The 21,543-nt window shown below is 38.2% G+C and overlaps 1 protein-coding gene across 2 annotated transcripts in view; it reads right to left on the bottom strand.

Annotated features, from left to right (window-relative positions):
* Nucleotides 1–21,543, bottom strand: part of CIT (citron rho-interacting serine/threonine kinase) — a 69,373-nt gene that overhangs the window by 41,533 nt on the left and 6,297 nt on the right. For both annotated transcript variants that reach the window (XM_054392506.1, XM_054392507.1), the window contains exons 8-13: nt 20,799–20,952; nt 13,739–13,919; nt 6,276–6,381; nt 5,253–5,396; nt 3,785–3,904; nt 83–253 (exon numbers count right to left, since the gene is read on the bottom strand). In XM_054392506.1, the coding sequence (XP_054248481.1) occupies nt 83–253; nt 3,785–3,904; nt 5,253–5,396; nt 6,276–6,381; nt 13,739–13,919; nt 20,799–20,952 (876 nt within the window). The remainder of the gene's footprint in view (nt 1–82; nt 254–3,784; nt 3,905–5,252; nt 5,397–6,275; nt 6,382–13,738; nt 13,920–20,798; nt 20,953–21,543) is intronic.

Raw genomic sequence — 21,543 nt, 5'->3', positions numbered from 1 at the left:
ACACACACACGACTTGTCTGTGCAAAACAGCACTAGAAATTCCAGCAAGCAGTAACCCCCTTTCCCATGAAGCCTAAACTACCTTTTGCAATTTGTTGTGACTTTCAGCAGCTTTACGTTTGAATTCTTCAGCTGCCAGTCGGGACTCTCTCAACTCCGACTCATAAAGATCGCTCCGCCTGCGAGCTGATATAAGATCCTCTTCCAACTGATTCATCATCAACCTCATTTCTTCTACTTGAGCTTGATACTCCTATAGTTGTGATGCAAGGGAAGGAGAAGGTATTGCATTTTAGAGGCAACATGGGAAATACAGCAGATCCCAGAATACTGATTGCAGGCAAGAGGCACATTAAGAATATGTGGAAGAAAAGCAAATGTACAAAATATAACAGTAAGAGCTAAATAAAATAACACATCCATGGTGTTCTGGTTTGAGTCTTGCCATTTTCAAGTCAATACTTCATAAGTCAAAACAATTTTTTTGAGAGTTGCTTCACTGCAGAAACATATACATACATCTACACACAAATGATAAAAACTACTTACATTTCTAATTTCTGAATCAGAAATGTGTCTTTGAGTTGATGTCTCTACTAAATGCCCAGATGCTCCCTCAAGATATATTTTCTCAGGTTGATAACATGACAATTACCACAGATCTGCACAGCTTGGGTAAAAGGAAAGAAGGAGAAGCAGAAGGGTAGCATACTGTGGCTTCTAGCCATCAGTTACTTTCTCTTGACAGAGTTAAAAAGAATCATACTGCTCTATATGGGAAACAACCTAAAATCAAATACTTAGAAAAACTGTCTCAAAATCACATTGCCCATAGAAGCTATTTGCCTGTATAGGCCAAAATAATGATTCCCCATGCAGGTCACTACAAGATAGGGCATTTGGATGGGGAAGGTGGAAGAAGAAAAGAACATTTGAGTTGTCTATCTCACTGAGGCTGAATACACAAACTGAGACTAGCTCATGAGATTGCTTCTTGTATCTTCACTGGAAAAACAATTTAATTAAGCTTATTTAGCATTTACTAAGTTCTGTAAATACACATTATATAAATTACTCAAAAAAAAAAACACAAAACCCAAAATCAAGGTATTTTTTTATGAAGCTGAGAACAAGTAGAAAACATGCACATCAAGAGCTAGGAAAAAAAGATTATGAAGGGCTGACAGTGGGGGAGTCTGTCTTTCTTTTCATTTTAATATCTTACAATGTGCCAAACTACCCCCATATTCAAAAGAGTAACTGTCTCGTGACAAAATCATGTTTGTCATCCCTCCCTCCAGTCAGGCATCTGTCTTAAGTTTGACAAATGATTGCATGAAGACTGACCCTAATGTCAGCCTGTGATTCTCCAGCAACGTGGAGAACTTATACAGATACTTAGAGAAGCTGGGCCTGTAAGAGATTGCTTTAGTAGCCATTATGGGGACCATGGCAAAATGGCTCTGTGGTTTGTAATTCCCAGATTGGCTCTCCAGTTTGTAAGGCAGATGGGGGACCTAACTTTCCAGTTAGTCTCTCTGTGGATGACCTTATGTTCTTGCTGGAAAGAACTACAGCGTTTTTACAAAATGTGAGCATACATTAACTCAAATATTAATTTCATACAAATATATTTGTGAAGAAAAAAAGACAGAATGCTTTGAAGGAATACATGTTGTGCTCAGAAATCATAATTTGCTAAGAATGCCCAATATATTTGGCTTTTATATCAACAAACACTTGACCGAAGAATTACAGGTACGACTATGGCAGCCACTGTGAAAATAAGTATTTGGGAAGGGAGGAGAATGGGGAGGGAGAAAAGAAGAAAGAAGAGGAGATAATTAGTAATATTTCAGATTTTGCTGTTTCTTCATGTTTTCAAGACTACCCTTACATAAATCTTGTGGTCAGGCCAGATGAACAAGCCACATCACTCAAGGCAGCACAGAATAATACCTCTTGCGTATGCATTGCTCAGTTTAAAAGCTATCCAGATGTACTTAAGCACATATTAACGGACAGGCAAAGCTCAGGGCATACACCTGCAGCAAATCACATCAGGGTAGCTACAATACAAGTAAACGGGCCTCTTAAAAACTATGGATTCTGATTTGTTGCAAGTTCGTCCATTCAGATGGGTCTTCATCAAGGTAAGATCAGAATGCAGGCTTAGTTAAAATTAAACAAAACCAAACAGAAAACACACACGCACCAAACCAAAACAAAAATAAAACAAACAAACAAAAAATATCCAAACAAACACAAACCCAGCATGCTCTTCTATTCAAGTTGCACCTACAGTCTTGCCTTAAAAATGCCTAACTATTAGGTTTTGAAAGTTCTGATTTGTTGTTAGTTTTACTTGTTCTCTCTCACGGTTCAGGTTTTCAGCAGCAAAATCAAAGAACTCTTCCACCTCTCCACCCAGTTCTCTCTGACTTAGAAGTAATGATTCAAGTCTTTAATGGCTAAGATCCACCTGCTGGTATGAGTCAGCAAAACCATCTCTGCACATCATGTTTTGGTGTTCTTCCATGTGGGTTTCAAATAGCTTGAGGACCACCCCAGATATGAAAGCCTGCAGGATGTTCCAGATTCGTTTGTTGACTTAAGCAGCAGTTTTATGCCATCATGAATCTTCTCAAGCCAAATTAAGAGATTATGGGATAAAATACTTAATTAAAAATTAGTTGCATTATTTTTCCCTCTGTTACATGCATCTGTACTTCCTAAGAATCTACTGATATTTACCATTACCAAAAATCTTCAACATTTCAGTATTTAAAGCAACATTGCTAAGAAAGCACCAGAACACAGAGGAATGAGCTGTAGATCCCTTGTGTTACATAAAACAGCCATTCAGAAGAATGCTGTAGAGGTCTACGGAGGCCTGCTACATCCACAGGGTTGTTTTTGCATTTCATTACTTTTTACATAAGAGCTGTTCACGTCTGGAGAATTATTACCAAGGTTTCTGGGCTTCCTTCCTTCTCAAACACTATGAAATTAGTCAGTTAGTGTTTGTAAAGTGCTTTTGAAGGTGAAAAACAATAGATAATTGCAAAGAATTGTTTAAATGCCATAACAAATTCCAATTTCTTTTACAATATGTTCCTATTAATTCATAAAATTGAATGGGTTCTCTCTTGCAGACCATTTTAAATCCTAAAAATGTCTACATTTGTCACCATATTTTCATTTCATTTTGACTTTCTTTTTTTTCCTTATGAACAACTGTATAGATTGATGAATTTTAAGTGTTCTTCTGGAGGAAAAAAATTATGAACACCTACTTTGCAAATAGATTAAATTAGGAACAGTTAGGCAATACAGATACTGTGCAATTTAAATGGCCAGATAAGATGAAGGGGGAAAAAAAAAAAAAAAAAAAAAAGGACACAGACCAGAATTAAGGCTGGCTATGTCCTCTGCAGGTGAAGATGCATTAACTTACTGTGACATTTGTACAACTTGCCCATTTAAAATGCATAGTTCCTTTCTAATGGAGGATATTACTGAAGTATTGCAGCTTTCTTCCAAGCTGATCTTATAGATAAAGTACATTCAAAACTCAGAAAAGAAAAACTTCAAGTTTGGAGTTCATGCTTATTGCAACATACGCTAAAGTGCAAATTTGTTGCTTTCCACGTTGCTTAAGAAACCAAATGAAAACACACAGCCTGGGAGTCACCACAGCCTACCATTGTGAAACGTAATCCTGGCAACAGAGCTAGAATATGCCAAGAATGCCTATGTGTAGACAGCCACTCTGCTGGTATACCTGTTCTTTGATCTCTTGCAGTTTTCGGCTTTGCTCTCTGATATCATGAAGTAGCTGTAGTGCCTTATCATCTTCCTGAGACACCTCCATCCGTGCCTGCTCCAGGCTTCGCTTTAAGCTCTGCAGAAAGCAAAATGTTCAATACACAGTCTTTGATTTTTCAGATGGCTGTATAGTAAAGATCTTTAGCTATGCAAATGCCTCCTTGATGGCAGTGGAGCATCAGGGGGAAAAAGAAAAAAAAAAATTAAAAAAAAAATCAAGGCACCAGTGATGGAACCCTAAAGAAATTCATGGCCAGAGCTGCTTCTGTCTGGATAGAGGCAGCCCATTTTACAAACAGCTTACTACATGTAAATCTTAGTTCAAATCTCTACTTCCTCACATCAGCTTTAGAGACAAAAACCAAACAGAGATGACAAAAGGCATCCATTATTGACAGCATTTATCTATATTTTATCTAGCACTATTAATTCACAACCTAGATACAATCCTTCAATTTCATGTTACTAACAAGCCTATTCATTTTTCTTGTTGCTGTTAGGTGAGTTAAATCCTTTAATCATTACTAAACTTCTACAAAGAACAGAAGAGGTGCTTCTGTATGTGAACACACACCTTACCTGCAAATTCTGACAGACTAGTGGTCCTGTTATCAAGTGTATATTACTCTTCCAAAGAAAGACACAAACTGAACTTCATCTATTTACCTAGCAGCATTTGGTATAGGGAAATCAATCAGTCCCATTTTAAGATCTGCTTCCCAACAAACCTACCCATCAGACATGTTTTTCAATCCTCAGAATATTATCTGGAATTTTGCTCTTGGTAAGGAAACAGAGTATTACATCCAACTGAAAATACAGTGACTATTAACTAGAATGAAAATATCCTCTCTGGAATTTTGCCAGGACAACTGGGCAGACATGCCAACTCCCATGAAAAATGTCAAATGGTCTTGGAAGATATGGGGTTTTAAGGCCTCATTTTTATATTCTACCTAAAAAACAGCACCTGTTCTAGCACCATCCCTGGATTATGCTGGGGAACTGAATCAGTCTGAACTCAGATGGAGGCAACACCATTTTTTCCCCATCTTATTTGTCCTTGAAGATTTCTGTGTAAGTACTGACTAGGCCCCATCTTCTTCTGGCTAAGAAACTTGCAAGAAGTCAAACCCAAGCATGTCCTAGCACAGCCAGTAAGACAAACATCACAAATAGCTTCAGCAAGACCAGGACAGTAGTTACTCCTGTATGTTCTAAGCACATGACCATAAAACAAAGTTCGAATAGAACTATCAAGCAAGCCTCTGCAAACAATTTAGGGCTCCACGTTCAACAGATATCCTCTCACAATGATTTTTTTCTCTCCATCAAGTATCCCACTGAAACCATGATGGAAGAGAAAGGCAAAGACCACCAGATTTCAGGCCTCCAGAGCTGAAAGGACTGGTGTAGGGGCTCACACTGCATTCTGTGATATAGGTGGCCAGGTCCTGCTCCAGGAGGGATCGCTGGGTTTCAGAGGCTTTCAGTTCCACCTCCTTTTGGCTAAGCACAGCCTCCACCTCTGACACTCTCCGGTGCAACCGCGTCATTTCCTGCTCCATCTGCAATAAATATTAAGAGGTTATAAAGGGGGCTTCAAAAGCTTTGTTAACTGCTACTCTCAGAGCTCTTTGTATGGAATTTGTCTCCAAGAGACTTCTAGCTATGTTTCTCCAAATGGTGTTTAAATTCCAATACCATTGTCTCTGCTCCAGGAATGCACAGTTCTTCTTAAGGACAAGTAGTAAGTCTAAGTCACCCCATTCATTCAAGCTGCTTGTTCATATTCAGTCATTCTTCGAACCCCAGTTAGCAAAGAAGACACAATCATTTTTCACCTGACTTGCAGAGATGGGTCACTTTAACCTTATCCCAAATCCATGCTGGGCCAGAAGATGGTTTCCCCCCATCTCCTTGTCAGGAGCAAATGGTCAAATCCAGAATAGAGCAGGGAAAAAAGTAACTCAACTCTCATAAAAGTCTCAAACAATCAGTAAGTTTTAAAAGACTCCACTGGGTTCCCGTAACTGGAGCACAGCAACTGTTACAAGACGTTCACCATAACCAGTGATGTGACAACAGTTATGCAAGTAGAAGCTGATGAGTTAGGAAGAGAACCTCAGAGCAGTACTGCTGTAATTGTGCGTATGATGAAGAGGCTGGGCCTGCAGGAAGAAGCAGGAAGAAGCAGTCGTCTGTGTCACGCTGAGAAAAGGACTGTTTAAAATCCAGAGCCGCTTCTTGTTAAGATAAAAGTATCTAGAGCAAGAGGAGGGCCTAAATTCATCTCCCTTTGTATTGGACAGGAAGCCACCTCACTGAAGGAAAAGCACTTTGCCCACCACGAGTCTGGATGATCAGCAGCATCTGACAGATCCCTGGACATAGAGTGGTTGCAGATTCCTGGAGCAATGGAGATGGCCAATCGCATAAATAAATACCTTGTGACACTTGTCCTGAGCTTCTTGGAGTTCTTTGCTCTTGAGAAGAAGTTTCTTTTCCATGGAGCTGACCTTGGCTGGAGAATCCACACTTGAAAAAACAGATCTAAAAGGGCAAAGCCAAACAGCACATCAATATAGGCAAAAGGTAGAAGCATTTATGTAACCTTGGTAAACTCATTGGGTACTTACTTTTACCAGGATAAAGGAAAGGTGCAGCAATTACAGTCTAACAGCCATCATTTCAGATCAAACATAGCACAAAGCCTGATGACATTATATCCTTATTAAATAATCCATGTGTACTTCTAGTTACAACATTCATATTTTCCATCAGCGACTTTTATGTGAGAATGCAAAACAATACATCACAGCAACGTTTTTGCACAGCTTGTAGGGATTCATAAGTGGAACAAAAAGAAAGCTTAACATAGCCATTTGGAAAGAGAACTTTGCAGAGAATTGCTTTTTATTTTGTACTTTAAACAGGTTTTGAAATTATCAAAGTACAAAAGCCCTAAAAACTTTAACTTGTCATAATGTATGCCACAGGAAAAAGAATTTCATATCCTTAGTTACCTTTTGTGAATCAAAATTGAACAGATACTTTCCTAACCCAATTCATATGATCCCTACAAACGCAATCAATATCAATATGATTAGTCACACTGCAGAACTTCAGAGTTCCACTTGTAAGTAATTTATTTTTTTCCACAAAACACAATTTCACTCTACTACTCAAAACAATTTGAGTCCAGAAACCTGGGAAAAATATTTACATTCCCTTTAGCTTTTTCTCTAACCGGGACTCAATGTTTAAGGAGTTTACCTTTTCTGTTAGTCTAAATTCTTTCTAGAAAAGGATAGGAAGCCACTCAATGTTATGAAGCATATTTTTAGTGCTTTGCAGTCTTAAATATGTAATTTGCAACCAAAAAATTAAGTGCACACATCAAAACATAATTTTAAAAATCACATTCTCCCTCACATAAAATGATTCAAACTAGATATTTAAGCAGTTAATGATGGAACCAGTGTTAAGTGATAGATGAAAACACAGCAGTACAATGAAGGTGCTAATAAAAGATCATACAGTCTGCCCACACATTGCTTTCTGCTTCTCCTGGCCACAGTTTGGTATGCAGCCAGTTATCCCCATGGAGAGAAATGAGCTTTGAGCAGCTCTCTGCATATAGCCATACACCCACACACAGCAGCACAGTCTCTTCTTAACACCAAGGAAAGTTTGATTCCATCACCACCATTTTCTGAGAAAAATCTACTCTTTAATCCAAATAGATATGCAGGATATTCACACACACAAAAAGAGAGACATTTTTAAAATGGCAATGCTGCACAGCAATATATCTGAATCAAAACAGATATTCAGAACCATCACCTTAAGCAATCATTAGGAAACACTGTTTTGGTATTAGCAAACAAACAGAGCAAACTCTACTAATTGTGCTTTGAAAGGTCAAATACTAATATTTGTTCAGAAATTTGATGTGAAAAAACTCAAACTAAAGAATTCCGCATGTGAACAATACAGATAACATCAGGACTTAATAAACAAAACGTTAAAAGTGAATGCTTCTGTAAAACATTCCTTTAGTCCTGGTCCAATTAATCTGATCCATCAGATCATCGTATCTGCAAATCAATTTATAAAGCATGTCTGTACTCCTACAGAGAAGAGGCAACCATCTGAGAAAGCTGCATATTAAATCCCCTAACAGCTGGGTGTACAAACAAGGCTAAAAATGAATAGTTCAGAAAAGCAGTCTAAAAATACAAATTAAAGCTCACATTAACTAAAAAAGACACTAAGGAATCTGCTTTAAAATGTTAATCAAATATATGTAAATAGCTGCAAATGTGTACTGAGACAAGTCTGAAAATCATTTTATAATAAACATTGAGCTTCACAGGCTGAACTATACTGGCTAAAGCTGGAAAGCCCTTTTTTTATTAAAGTTTCAGCATTAGCCATTACCTTTTTTTATTATTTCCAAACCTAACACATCACCTAAGAAAAGTCAAGTCAGTTCTCACAGACCTGGTTTTATTTCCTCCTTCTAGTTCACCTTACTAAATGGGTTAATTTTATTATTTTCGCTTATTTATTTTATTTGCTATTGCAAGAACGGGAGCCTAATATTACAGGCACCATTTTGCATTTCAAAAACTTCTAGCAAGCCAGCTTAACAGATCCATACACACGGCAACAGAGCAGGGGTGGGGTGATGGGATGGGACAGGTCGCAAGGAGACTCACACTGACCAAAGTTTGAATTTCCTTAGGAGACTGTAGAGGGAGCTGCTCCTCAGAGTTGGCGTCAGTTTTGTAAGGAAGGAGAAGGCTACAAACTAGAATTCCAAGCTTTCCTCCTCATCCCTATCCAAAGGGAGGAAGAAATTACTTTAAAATATATGTCCTCGACACGAGTGTTTTCCTGACAGGGAAACAGTACATCTTATCCCCAAGTGAAGCTGATTTCAGTTAGCACAGGCCACACAGTTTTTAAGAGACATCCTTTTCCCAGCAATTCTTTCCTATGTACAAATTATATTAGAAAAACTTCATGAGCATCCATCAACCTTCAAAATATCAGAAAGGGAGCAGAGAGGAAATCAAGAGAAATGGAATACTGGCTAATCTAATAAGCCTTGTCATGGTGATATAAGCTCTCAACACAGCATGACAACGTAGAAAATGCCCACATTTGCTGGGGTACTTACATTCTTCCTCAGTCAGCATCATCTCAGAAATTAAACACATACAATCCAACATCAAAAGCCATGATGTAAAGCTATCATTCAGGTTGGTACCATCTCAGAATATGTCATTTATTTAAGTGCTACATCTGGATCAATTCTCTTAGCTCAACAAAACAGTTTGTTGTCTCCTCTGAAGCATGAAGAAAAGATTAACAAAGATAACCAGCATACATCAACAAGAAAATTGCAATAAAGGATTTAAAAACACCAAAGTCAGGTCTGTAGTACCAAGCACTGATAGCACTAGCTGTGCCAGTTTGCTTTCCTAGGCAGCACCGCCTGCTTGACTAATAAGTTAACTTACAGCTGACTATCTAGTGATTTCACAGCTAGATCAGCAACAGCCTCACCCAGCACAACTACCAGAAATGGTGCTAGTTGTGTAAAAGCTCCTCCAATCTTAGCATGGCTGAGATGAAGAAGAAGTATTTGGATAGGAAAAGCTGTAAGATGGATGTGGGGTACTGAACTTGTATCTTAACCACTCTCATGCATCATACCTCATACCTTCCTTTGTCCTTTCGTGCCACTCTCATAAACGCCCAACTCACCTGTGCTTCTTCATTCTCACAACGATTGACACCATCTGTCCTAATCCTGGCCCCCACACAACATGCCTATAATCTCATCCCCCGTCCCTCATGCTCTATTCTTTTTAGCATTATACTCATCTGTACTTTCCGCCCCCTCGTAAATGCTTGCTCAGGCCTAAAAAAAACCCAACCAAAACCAAACAGTGATACCATCATCAATCTGTGAATAGAGCGAGCTGAAGCAAAGCATATTTTTGGTATGCCCATCCTGTGCTTCCTCTTTAATCTATCGTTGGTGAAACAGTTTACCAGAACTCAACAAACCATTGGAAGAAATCAATAGTCCCCCTTTTTGGAAGGCTGGCCCGTTTTAACTCATAATATTTTACTGAACCATAAAAGGCCTCCAAGATTATCAAGTCCTACCACTGACCCAACACCACCATGGCCATTAAACCATGTCCTGAAGTGCCAAGTCCACACGCTTTTTTAACACCTCCAGGGACAATGACTCCACCTCCCTGGGCAGCCTGTTCCAATGCCTGACCTCTCTAGCAAGAAAGAAATTTTTCTTAATCTCCAACCTAAACCTCACAAACTCTGATGATTTTTTAAGATATCTTGGAAAATACCACATAGGAACTGACAGAAAACACCTGGAGCATCTACAAAAGCCTCACAGATCACAATTCAAGTGTTGCTAGGATTGCATTTATTATTTTGATAGATAAGTAAGGAAAAAAAAAAACCTGTATCAGCAACTGGGATTAGGTATTAGCCCCACTGCCAGCGTTGACTGTGGATATCTCTCTAGGTTCTAGTTTAGAAGGTGTCTTGTATTAACATAAGTTTTGTATCGTAAGTAGTCAGGCCCTTTTAACTTCTTACTCCAGTCTAAGAGGACAGAGGCAGGAGAAATTTACATTCTACACTTTTTTTTTTTTAATTAGGTGTTAATTTTTTTATTAGCTATTTTGGTATATTTTATTAGACATGTATTTTTATTCATCATTTCAGTAGCCTTGGATTTAATAATGCATCTTATGCCTTAGGGCTTCTGCTAGTCCCATGCAAAGGACAAGAACAACGTTCTTTCACCATTTGATGAATATTTCTGGCATCTAAGGGTTTTTCTCACTTGTTCTAAGCACTGGAGACCAGCCACAATTAGGGACAGAAAGTAAGATAGGGCTGGATTTTAATGGAATTAAACTCTCAGTTGCCTGTTATCTTGTCACAGTCACACACTTGCAGCCAAACCAGCAGCCAGATTTGTAGTCAGAAAGGCATTTCTCCTTCAAATTGAGAATTCGGAGGCCATGATGGGAGAAGGAGTTAGTTGGTCCTTCTCTGAAGCCTGATCCCAATTCTTAGAATCATATAAAAGAGATTTATTTAACAATCACTTTGCTAGCACAGGAACCTATGACATAAGCAATACCCTTGATTTCTCCTAATTGCTTCCTATGACATGTTATTGTCAAGCCTTTTACTCTTCTGTTAAATCTTACATATGTATAGGGTACCAAATCCTTCCCAGAGCTCACGATATGGAGCAACATATGGAACACACTAATTCAGTGGACCCCTCTGAACTGCATACCAACTACACAATTTCTGGCAACAGGTCTAAGTGACTTAGGTAAACCCTTCTAATCCCAAGAGGCTGGATGAGGAGAATGGAAAACAGAACAACTTATTTTATCTTTCTGCACAATTTTTTTTAACTGCTTTTTCTCTGACATACTTGAAATTCCTACCTCAGCTACGGCTTCCTAGTGTCCAGTGAACAGTGAAGGGCAAGAGTATAAGTCTAAACTTCACAGCTTGACAGCCCATGGATTATAAAAGCAATGCAAGTTTCAAGGACCTTGTTAACAGCACTCTGCAGCTGCCTGGCCTAACTATGAGCAGCACTAGAGCCATTAGAGCTATCATGCTGCAGACACAGGAAAACAGATCTGCATCACTTAGCAACCATAAAGGTTAGACTTTAGGAGAAAAGATTAAGAAGAAAAATTCTTGACTGATAAACTTGATGACTTAGGACCTTGCAGAGAGGACACCCCAAGATTCACAACAGATAAGCTGAACCCCAATTTACTGTTCTCTTCCCCATCTAGAATTTGATATTCAAGCTAGAAGGGACAGAAACAGCACTTTGCTTCTGCAAGTAAAACAAACAACATACAATATTTCATAAGTAAGAAGTTAGCTTTATGATCCAGTGTTGCAGTGATACTGAGAATAAACTAGTCACTGCATTATTTAAATACAGATATTTTTCAAGTCTCCATACACTCCTTGTCATATTTAAATAACCTTCTTGGAACAAAATGCTACTGCTAAAAATATCAACGTGCATTTATCAAGATCTTATTCAAAAAAGAAGAAAACTGTAAGATTATTTTGGGGGAAATTGAACATATGATGTCTTTCTGATGCAGCTCAGGAAAAATCAGGCCACACCAAGTAGAAATTTTACTTAAGTCAGAATTTCTCCTGGGCACATTAATCTCTATTCTCTTGCTGTAGCCTTTTACGTCTATTACCAACATTCAAATATCACTTCAATATGCATTTTCAGTAGTAGCTCCACAAAGAAAGCAGATTAATCCTTCCGCTCCACTTGTATTGCTTCTCAGCCTTCAGCCTCCAGCAGTTACACCTCTGTTCCTCAGACTTTACCTCACACTCCTCTCCAGTTCTAATCCTGGGCCCCAATTACATATACATTTTTGCCATACATGTACAGTCACTGTTAAGCCTCTTCTGCCTGTTACATGAATAGTCATGTAGCCTTGATCAATGGGCTGCAGTTCCCAAGGCAGAAAAGATAACACCCTAAGTAAGTTATTTCACTTCTAAATCAAGATAGATTTTAACCCAGGTATCTACAGATACAACATTCCATTTTTGTAATTCTGATGAGAGTATTAGATCATGTCACCAAAAGAATGCTTTTTTTTTTTTTATTTGTTAGGTCCTTTGCTTTCCTTCCTCTTCCATCATAAAAGCAACTCTGCTAATATGGGACAGTCAAAGACTCCCTTTTTATTACTAGCATAACCATCATATAACCTTGATTCACAGCGTGGGCAAGATCAAAGATGTCAACAGTATCACCAGATTTGGTTACACACCTACCACAGAGCAACTATCACAACCGATATGACAAAAAAAATGCAAACTTGATTAAGACAGGTTGACAACGAAGTCCCTTAAGGGAACTAACTAGCATCAGTGATCGATGGTTGACACAAAAACACAGTGCCTTAGTGCATTGAGTCACTAACCCAGCTAAAGCCATTGCATTCCTGAGAGGCCTCATGATTCTGAGGTAAGGACTTCTCAACTTAATGTACTGCACTAATACTTTTTCAATAGCTCTGTCATAAGAAACTAACCACCCTCCACAACAAATGATTTATACCACACCATTCAGGTTCTTCTTTTTCTCCAGCTCCATTCCCTCAGAAAACATGTTCTCTTTCCACTGAACATCATTTTTCTAGATCTTTACTGCCCTCCACAACCACACACCCTGCGTACTTCATCTGAATCTCCAGTCTCTTAACGCTCAATACAGCAATGCCCAGTCTTCCTATTTAACTTGACCCAATGGCACACAGTCAGTTGCCATGAAGCTCCTTCTCTTGTTCACTGACCCATAACTGCACATTTCCAGATTAGCAAAGCCCCATTTCTGTGGATCACTGATTCAGCCCCACACATTCCCAGCACTTGGTGCCTACTCTCTGACCCAATAAAATAACACCCCCCCTCTCTTCCATCTCCAAACTCCTCAGCATTCTCTTTCAGGCATCTGCAATACCCAAAATGCAATCACCTGCTTGTTACTGTTAACTGAGAAGTAGTTAACAGTAACAACTTATTCAAAGTAATTGAACAACAATTTTAACAACAACTGCTTTAGAATCAATCTTTCTATCATCTTCCCTCCTTCTTATCCCAGAAATAATCACAGAATGGTAGGACATGTACAAGCCACAGCAGCAACAGATAAAGCCAGAATCTGGCAGCTTCCCTAAAACAGAGTACTGGGCAGTTAAAACAGCTTTTTCCTCACCGTAACAAACCTTCACATTTTTCAATGGTCCTATCCACCTAAGCAATAATTCTTACTTACTCTGATCTGAGGATCCCTAATGCCTTGATGAATGAAAACCCCACAAACGGCAAATCTTCACCAGAGAAGCCTGCTGGGTTCAGCTGCCGCGTAGAGGATAAAACCCGCGAATTCTTCTCTGGTTCATCAAAATTTGAGGTGTCATCATCAGACTTGAGAGTAGGAACGAAGGGGGGAGGAGCTGGTGGAAAAAGCAAGAAGAAAAGGCAAAATTCAGCTACAGTTCACTCTGCAACAGTCCCACTCATTCAGTGCTTGCAATGGCACTGCAGCTCCTGCTTTTAATCTTGCTAACACAAGCAGACTGAGCTGCTGCTCGCAAATCGTATTACAGCAACAAGAGATTAACCCTTAAGATACCAACATGGCTACCACTCTGCAGGCAGAATGTCTCCCACACTGATTAAACTGGGGTTTAGGCTGGTGATTTGAGACTGTTGTTTTCTGGAGGGGTTTTTTTCAGGTTAGAGTGAGGGGTTTTTTTAAAACACATAGAGTCAAATCAAAGCACTAGACTAAGATAATCATTATTGTAAAATAACTTAAAATAATTCAGTTCTGATTCATCTAGAAAATATCTCCAACCTATCCAAGTAGTGACACTATATGAGAATGTAGCTTGATCCTTTGCTAGTCAGCTAAGGGATATATCTATCTTTTTGAGTATCACCAGGAACCTTCCCAGTATGGGCTTCTAATCAGCTGCAAGCTGGTCTTTCTCATGGAATATTCTAACATAGTTGCTAGAAGCTAAATGGTGTTTAGGCAGGGAAGAGATATCAGTAAGATTTTATTTCTCTACAAAGGCTTGCTAAAGATCTGGAACTCTTGTCGGACAGCACTGCAGTCTGGCTCTGATACAATCAGCTACGAAGAGAGGTATAAATAGCAAAAATTACAATGTATTTCTCACTATAATTTCTAAATTGGTACCACTTAACTTGTTAAGCAGTTATTTAATTTCAGCTGATTTTCTCTTGTTTGCTTCAGTTTAATTAACCAAGAGAACAAAAGAACAAGTTCTTCTCAATGATGTGCAGCACCCGAGCTACCTGCTGGCTTGGCTACGTGTGTGCAAGGAATGAATGCAGAAGCCTGCTGTGCAATCCCTACCTCATTAAATCACGTTTTCTAAGGATTTTTTTATTTATTTACTTCGTCACTCAGGTCCTCGCTCACCACAAATCCACTAATCTCTTTTTTTTTTTTTTTTGCTCTGTAAAGGTAACAGCTCTTCAGTCAGCAACTAGAACACAGCCCATTGTCACAAGCTGATGGAAGTGTAGTGTGCTAAAACCGTTACCATGGATCCAGTATAGGTCTCCTGTAGCTGATGAGGATTGAAGAACGGGGAACAAACATTACAACCCCTGCAGTGCAGGCTCCCTGCTCCTCACTCTCTGCATTCTCGGAGTTTAACCCTACCTGCCTGCATTCGTGACAGATGCTGATGCTTATCTGACTGACACGGGCAGAATGAGTCACGGCTGGAGTTTGCTAGCTCCCTCTAGGTTGCCAAAGCCTTTCACAGACCACTTTTTAACTCTTCATTCTCAAGGCAAATATATTCTTAAGCTACCTATCAGATCAGCATTAATAGCCGAAAAAAAAAAAAAGGTAACCTGTCTGTAGAAACTGCCAAATCACAACTACACACGCAGGCTTTGTTAGCAGCTCCCCAAGGAGATGTTATGATGCTGCTCCCAAGCAGGGAAGTGAGAAGAAATTCCATGAAGATAGGATGCTGCTCACGTACAGTTCCAAGTACATTAGAATGAGATAAATGGGGGAAATACACAAATTAAATAGGTTCTGTAGTAAGCAGTTTTACTTACTGGCTCCAGAACATTTTCTATCAATATCAGGAATTTATTAATTTCTGATCTTTTATTGGTTATAATTTCTATCCAATATAATGCTGACATTTATGTACTGTAAACATGATTTTGGAATATAGATTGATTGATCTGTTTGGGGCTTTTTTTAATCACTTAATGTCAGCATAACGTCCAGCTGCACTTCTACATGCTCTTAACGATTAAAAACAGAGAAGCCACAGAAAGCAGTTTAAATATATCTTCTTTAGGGCAAATATAAGCCCAAAGATAAGGTTAATTCATAGCAGAGGAGAATAAGTTCAGGTAATAATATTTTTTCATTTAGGACCTCTGCTGAAAGAACTTTGCATGTCCTCTTAAAGGAAGGGGTTGCTCTGGGGTTTTTAAGATTGTCTTTGAAGATGGATTCTGTCTATGAGGTAAAGTAATACAGAAAACTATTCTCTTCATCTGGGGAAGTCTAGCATCTTTCTTAAAGAGGTAACAAAAACCCAGCTCTGTTAGATAATCCTCAGTGACAGATAACTTCATCTTTGAGAGAGAGATCTAGTGCCTGACTTTTCACCAGAAATTAGCTAAGAAGATCTTAAGAGTCATCTTCCAAACCTTGCAGTTAAAAAGGAAGTCATTCCCCCATCAACAATAAAAATTCCTAGTCAAACCACATGCATAAAAGAAAATATAATTTGAATATGCCTAAGATCAGCATGCACATAAAAAGATGAAAAGCACTGAATAGGGGAACAATGGATGCAAAAAGATAAAACTGAATGCGAGACAGAGCAAACCTTTGGGGCTGATGGGAAACTAGTTTAAAGAACACTGCATTTTACACTACAGTTGCTGCTAATGTTTAATAAAAGATGTTAACAAAGAAGAGAAATTGTGAACACTGAATTAAAAATCAATGAAAAAATCATGTGCCCTGTTTTGTGTGCATTGAAAATCGTAACTAACAGTCCAAACACTCTGCAACTTTGCAGTATAACCTTATTACAATATTTGCTTCAAGAAACAGCAGCAACTAAAAAGAAAACTTGGGAACAATAATCATTCAACAAAACACCTCTAGATACAAGTAGTTCTGAACTGTCAACAGTGACTGAAAATGAGAAGCAGAATTTCTGGAGAAATTTCAGGACACTCTCTTAGGAGTAAGAGGGAGTATATTTAAAGAAAAAAAAAAAAAAAAAAAGCAGCTAGATCACTATGTCTGATTTTGTCAATTACTTAGTAGCCTCTTTGTACTCCTTTTGTTCCTAAAATAAAGGAGTCCTTTGTCCGATGTCCAAAATATCTACAGAATAAACAGAGTAGTCTTGTAAAAGCAAGATAAGAGACAAGCAATGCTGCTCTCAAGTGTGGCTCACATGGTGACATAATCTCTGGTTAAATTATCATTTCTTGCTTCAAATCAGAAGGCTGTCACATAACTATAGCATTTTGAGAAAAGATGGAGATTGGTGAATGCAAATACATTGATGTGCTTAACAATTGCTTCTTTAAAGGGAAGAATCCTTTAGTGGAGGTCAAGATAAGCCTCTGGGAGCTAACTGCTAAAACCATGTCTTCCCATCTGACAAGGTGAAAAATTTGCACTTTTTTCAGGCTCACTCAAAAGGCTGGCAAAGCTATTACTCCATAAGACAGTAAACCCAATGCTTCCACTAGTACAAACCGGTCAGGTATAGAGACCTCTTTTTGCCTCCTATATGCTACAAACAAATGTACATGTTCTGTTTGCCATGTAGAGAAACGCATGTTTTAAAAAAGCCAATTGCTTGCCTAGATACCTCCCCACTTGTGGAAGGATGCAACCCTCTTCCATCTGTTCCAAAGAGTGGCTTTTAGAGGAAAAGGGGGTGTTGTAAGTTGCTAAGTTTAAAAAAAAAAAAAAAAAGATAAAGCCACCACACAAACCCTGTGGTTCTTGAACCAGTTTATCCTCAAGACTAGATACAGACTAGATGTCTCTTATGGAAAGAAAGTTTTTTTCCTTTTTGAACTATGCACTAGTGGGGGTATTTATGAGCAGGTCAAGAAATACTGCCTTAATTGGGTCTTTCCAGCCTTTCCAAATAGTTTTATGCAAATTCATAAAAAGATGCTGCATTTCCCCTGGGACTGTGAAAGTCTTAACTGAAATACAAAATGTACAGAAAACACAGAACATTTAAGAATAAGGATCTGTCTTTTCTTATCTATATATGCTTTCTGAGGAAAAGCATCCGCACAGCCTTTCTAAGTAGGTTAGGCACTACTCTTCAAGCTTTAGAAGGTTTATTTGAGTGAAGAGTTATGGTAGAAAACCAGCAAATCCAATTGATGTACTTTAAGGATGTTTTCTCTATGATCACTTTTGTAAAAGCCATTACACTAGTTCTCAGCAAGCTACAAAATATTAACATCTTTGTGGTTCTGTCACAACAATGATCCAACATATACATTAATATTAATAAAAGTCATCTTTCAGCTGACATGAAAGTGATCTCCATTTAGAGGAACAAGTCAACACCTTTTTCTGCAGGCAAGTACTTAAATGAAACATTACAACATTCAACTGTGGGCATACTGAATGACAGCTTTGGGTTCATAAGGATAAGGGAAAGCCTCGGACTTCAGAACAAAGAGCTTTGGGTTCCTATGTGTTCAATAGATTTTAGATACCTATCAAGTATTCAAATAGATCTGTTATCAACTTTCCAGTTATAATCCTTATCATTTCAGTGAAACACAAAGTAAATAAATTCCAAAACACTTTCAGAACATTCTGTCAAGTAAATCAGCCCAACCTTTCAATGTTTTGTTTTCCTTTGTTTGGGGGAGTGTGGTGGCGTCTGTTTTGGGCGAAGTTTTTATAGAAACTTTAGAAGTCATTAAATAGAAATCCACAAATAGAGAGTAGAATCTATAAATATACTTCAGTGCAATACTCCAAGGAAAGGGAAAATTACCTGTTGAGACAGATTCAGTTAAACCTAACCTTAGGTTTAATGGTTGGATTCTGTAACTAAGAGCTGCTTTGACAGACACATGCTACTTGAACCCAAGGAAGTTGGGAGCTTTTTTTAGAAGAAACTACCTTTTGGGAAGGAGTTTGCTGAAAAGTCAAGTGTTTCATAGGTTACCATAACAACAAAATGTAACACTGAAAAACTCCTTAATGACACATTCTTAACCAAAATCGGTGCATTAAAAATGGTTATCCTGGAGCTCCCAGCATGATAAACACCTGCAAGGCAAGTGAAGCAATTTTTTCCCCTACCTTTCTCAATCTGAAATAGAAACATCACTGCTTCTACAGAATAGAGGAAAAGTCTGACTGCTGACACAGAATTTAACGCTCATAGATTCATAGAATCGGTTAGATTGGAAAGGACCTTTAAGATCACCAAGTCCAGCATTTGATACCCTAAAAATCTGCGACCAGATTAATTTGTGGGAGTGAGATTCTTTAAATCTAAATCCTGTGGCCTCTTCCAGCACTTACTAGTTTCCTCATTTCCTCAGGCTGCTATTGCTCCAGTTTAAACACCACTATCAGTGGAGGTCAAGATAAGAAAGAAACCTTTAGCTTTTAGATAGCCTGGGTCAAACCTGACAAGAGTTTTGACTAGAACAACAGTGGCACTGCCCTGAATAAACCAGCAAATGGAGAACCACTGCAGAGAGCAAAGCTATAGGTGATACATCGAATCTGCTACTAAAAGCAGGAAGACTGCTGTGTTTTGTGCTAGTTACAGTGAGGTTTTATGAAGTATGAGACGTAACAACTAACTCAGGGGTCAAAATGCATGAATCTTCACAGCAGGTAGGTCCGGATATTACAGGGAATGATGCAATCCACTGGCCAGCTGCAGGCAGAAATGTGATTTTTTTTTTTTTTTTTTTTGTAAAACCATGACTGATTATTCCAGCACTCTAACAACATCAGGGCTGCCTACCAGCTTGTCCATCAGTATCACCATTGTCACTTGAAATGGCAAAACAGTCAATCAACTCATGCGGTTGTGTGTATGCAGGACAGGCAATTGCCAAGGAAACACCAGAACATATGCTCACATGCTATTTCTTTCCAGATCAGAGATAATATGATGCAAATGCAATATAAAAATTTCAGAAATGAAACTGGTGGCTTAGGCAGGGCTCTAGGGAAAGAAGGAGAGAGAGGTGAAGTCTGGGAAATGCATGTTAAAAGGATGAGAGAGACTCAAGGCTCAATGGCTCTCAAAGGGGAGAAACAATGGAATTTAACAGAACAGCAGCTCCACAAGTTCAAAATTAATGAATCAACAGAAAAGTGAGTAAACATTCTGTGGAGCTGACAGATGAAGTGCTTAGATAGTCATCAAAAGTAGAAGCACTGGCTTAGCAATTTATCATAGAAAATGGAGCACAATCATTGCTCTTACAGCATATTTGATAAAGAATATAAGGCAGACATGTTCCTTGCTCAGATAATCTCACAGTCCAAATAATTTAAAATACTATCCAACACAAGTCAGACACTATACATAGATCACTCGTGATCTGTGAAATATTTGGTTTTGCCATGAAGCTAATGCCTCAATACTTTCAAATACTATATTTCACTGCTCCCACAGTATTATAAACAATTTTCTGCATAGAAAAGTATATGCTTCACTGGTTTTATTCCAATCTTACTGGAATGAATATATTTTTGACAGAAAAACTAGTCATATTAGCCACATTAATTTTGAAAAACTCCATGCCCCTATAACTGCTGATATTTTATCACCTATAGGAGCTACAAAAAAATAAACAAAATCAATCTTAAATGAAGTTGGATCACAAGCACTGAAAAAGAAAGCAGAAGATACAACAAAAAATAATGAGACGAAGCCAAAATTAAGCAAACTGAAGAGGAAAAGGCCTGAAAGAACATACTGATGCATTTTAATATGAGGAAGGCCATGGGAAGAAACATTTTGAGTTTCAGTCTAGTGATTGCAGCAGTATGGCAATTGCATCAGAAATTTATATGGCAGTGTATCAAATTTCATTTTGCCTCAAAATTTTCACCTGAGAGATTTAACATATCCTATCTAAAAACCAAAATGAATTGTTTCTTTTAAAAACACAGGCCCTGTTTCATTAATAACATTATTCAGCTGAAACACATGTAAATACTCACATTGTAAAACTGAATTCCTGTTTCTTTGGGTAACATTAGTTAACAAATACAGTATTATTCTACTCACAGTTACGGATATTATTCCAGTCAATTTTAGAAAAAAATGGATGGCAGCAGAGCCCTTCATAACCCAGCCTTTCCTTCTGTCCAGAAAGCAGGCTTTGGATCAGGTCAAGAAATTCCTTACTAACTTTCACATCCTCTGGAAACTTCAGGAATCTCTGCATTAGAAAGAACAGGATTTCTGCTCAGTAGGAAAACAGTCCCAGAACAGTATGATTAAGTTCCATTATTCAGAGATACATCAGGCACAAAGGATAAATATTTATGGCACGCAAATAAAAGTATTGTTCATTTTTTTCCAGATAGGCTTTTATATGCGTTTACTGCAGTAGAGATAAGAACAAAGGAACAACAGTTCTCCACCAGATAAATGGTAATTCCAGATCACCATCTTACATTGAACAATGGCCAATGACATACACAAATGGAGGAGTAAAACAAAGCACTTCCCCAGAAAATTCTCCCAAATATCCACAGATTTCTGGCTTTGGGTTTTCTAAACTAGAGATGAGGTCTTCGTATTTGCCAGATCTCGATAGATTCTTCTGTGAAATTTTCTAGTCACTCCTTGAAGATATATAAACACTCAGTAGCTCCAAACTTAGGGCAAAGAGCTCCTCAGCATGAGAATGTGCTATAATAAGTGTCCTTTGGTCTGTACTATAGTTAGTGTTGGCTATTTTAATTTGATATTCCTAATTTCCATAAAAGACAATATAACAGATATCTCTTCTTTGTTCTCTTCCTCC

This window comes from Indicator indicator, chromosome 26, assembly GCF_027791375.1.
Source record: "Indicator indicator isolate 239-I01 chromosome 26, UM_Iind_1.1, whole genome shotgun sequence".
NCBI lineage: Eukaryota > Metazoa > Chordata > Aves > Piciformes > Indicatoridae > Indicator > Indicator indicator.
Note: the sequence above shows the minus strand (reverse complement) of the source record. Positions and strands in the feature narration are given on the sequence as shown.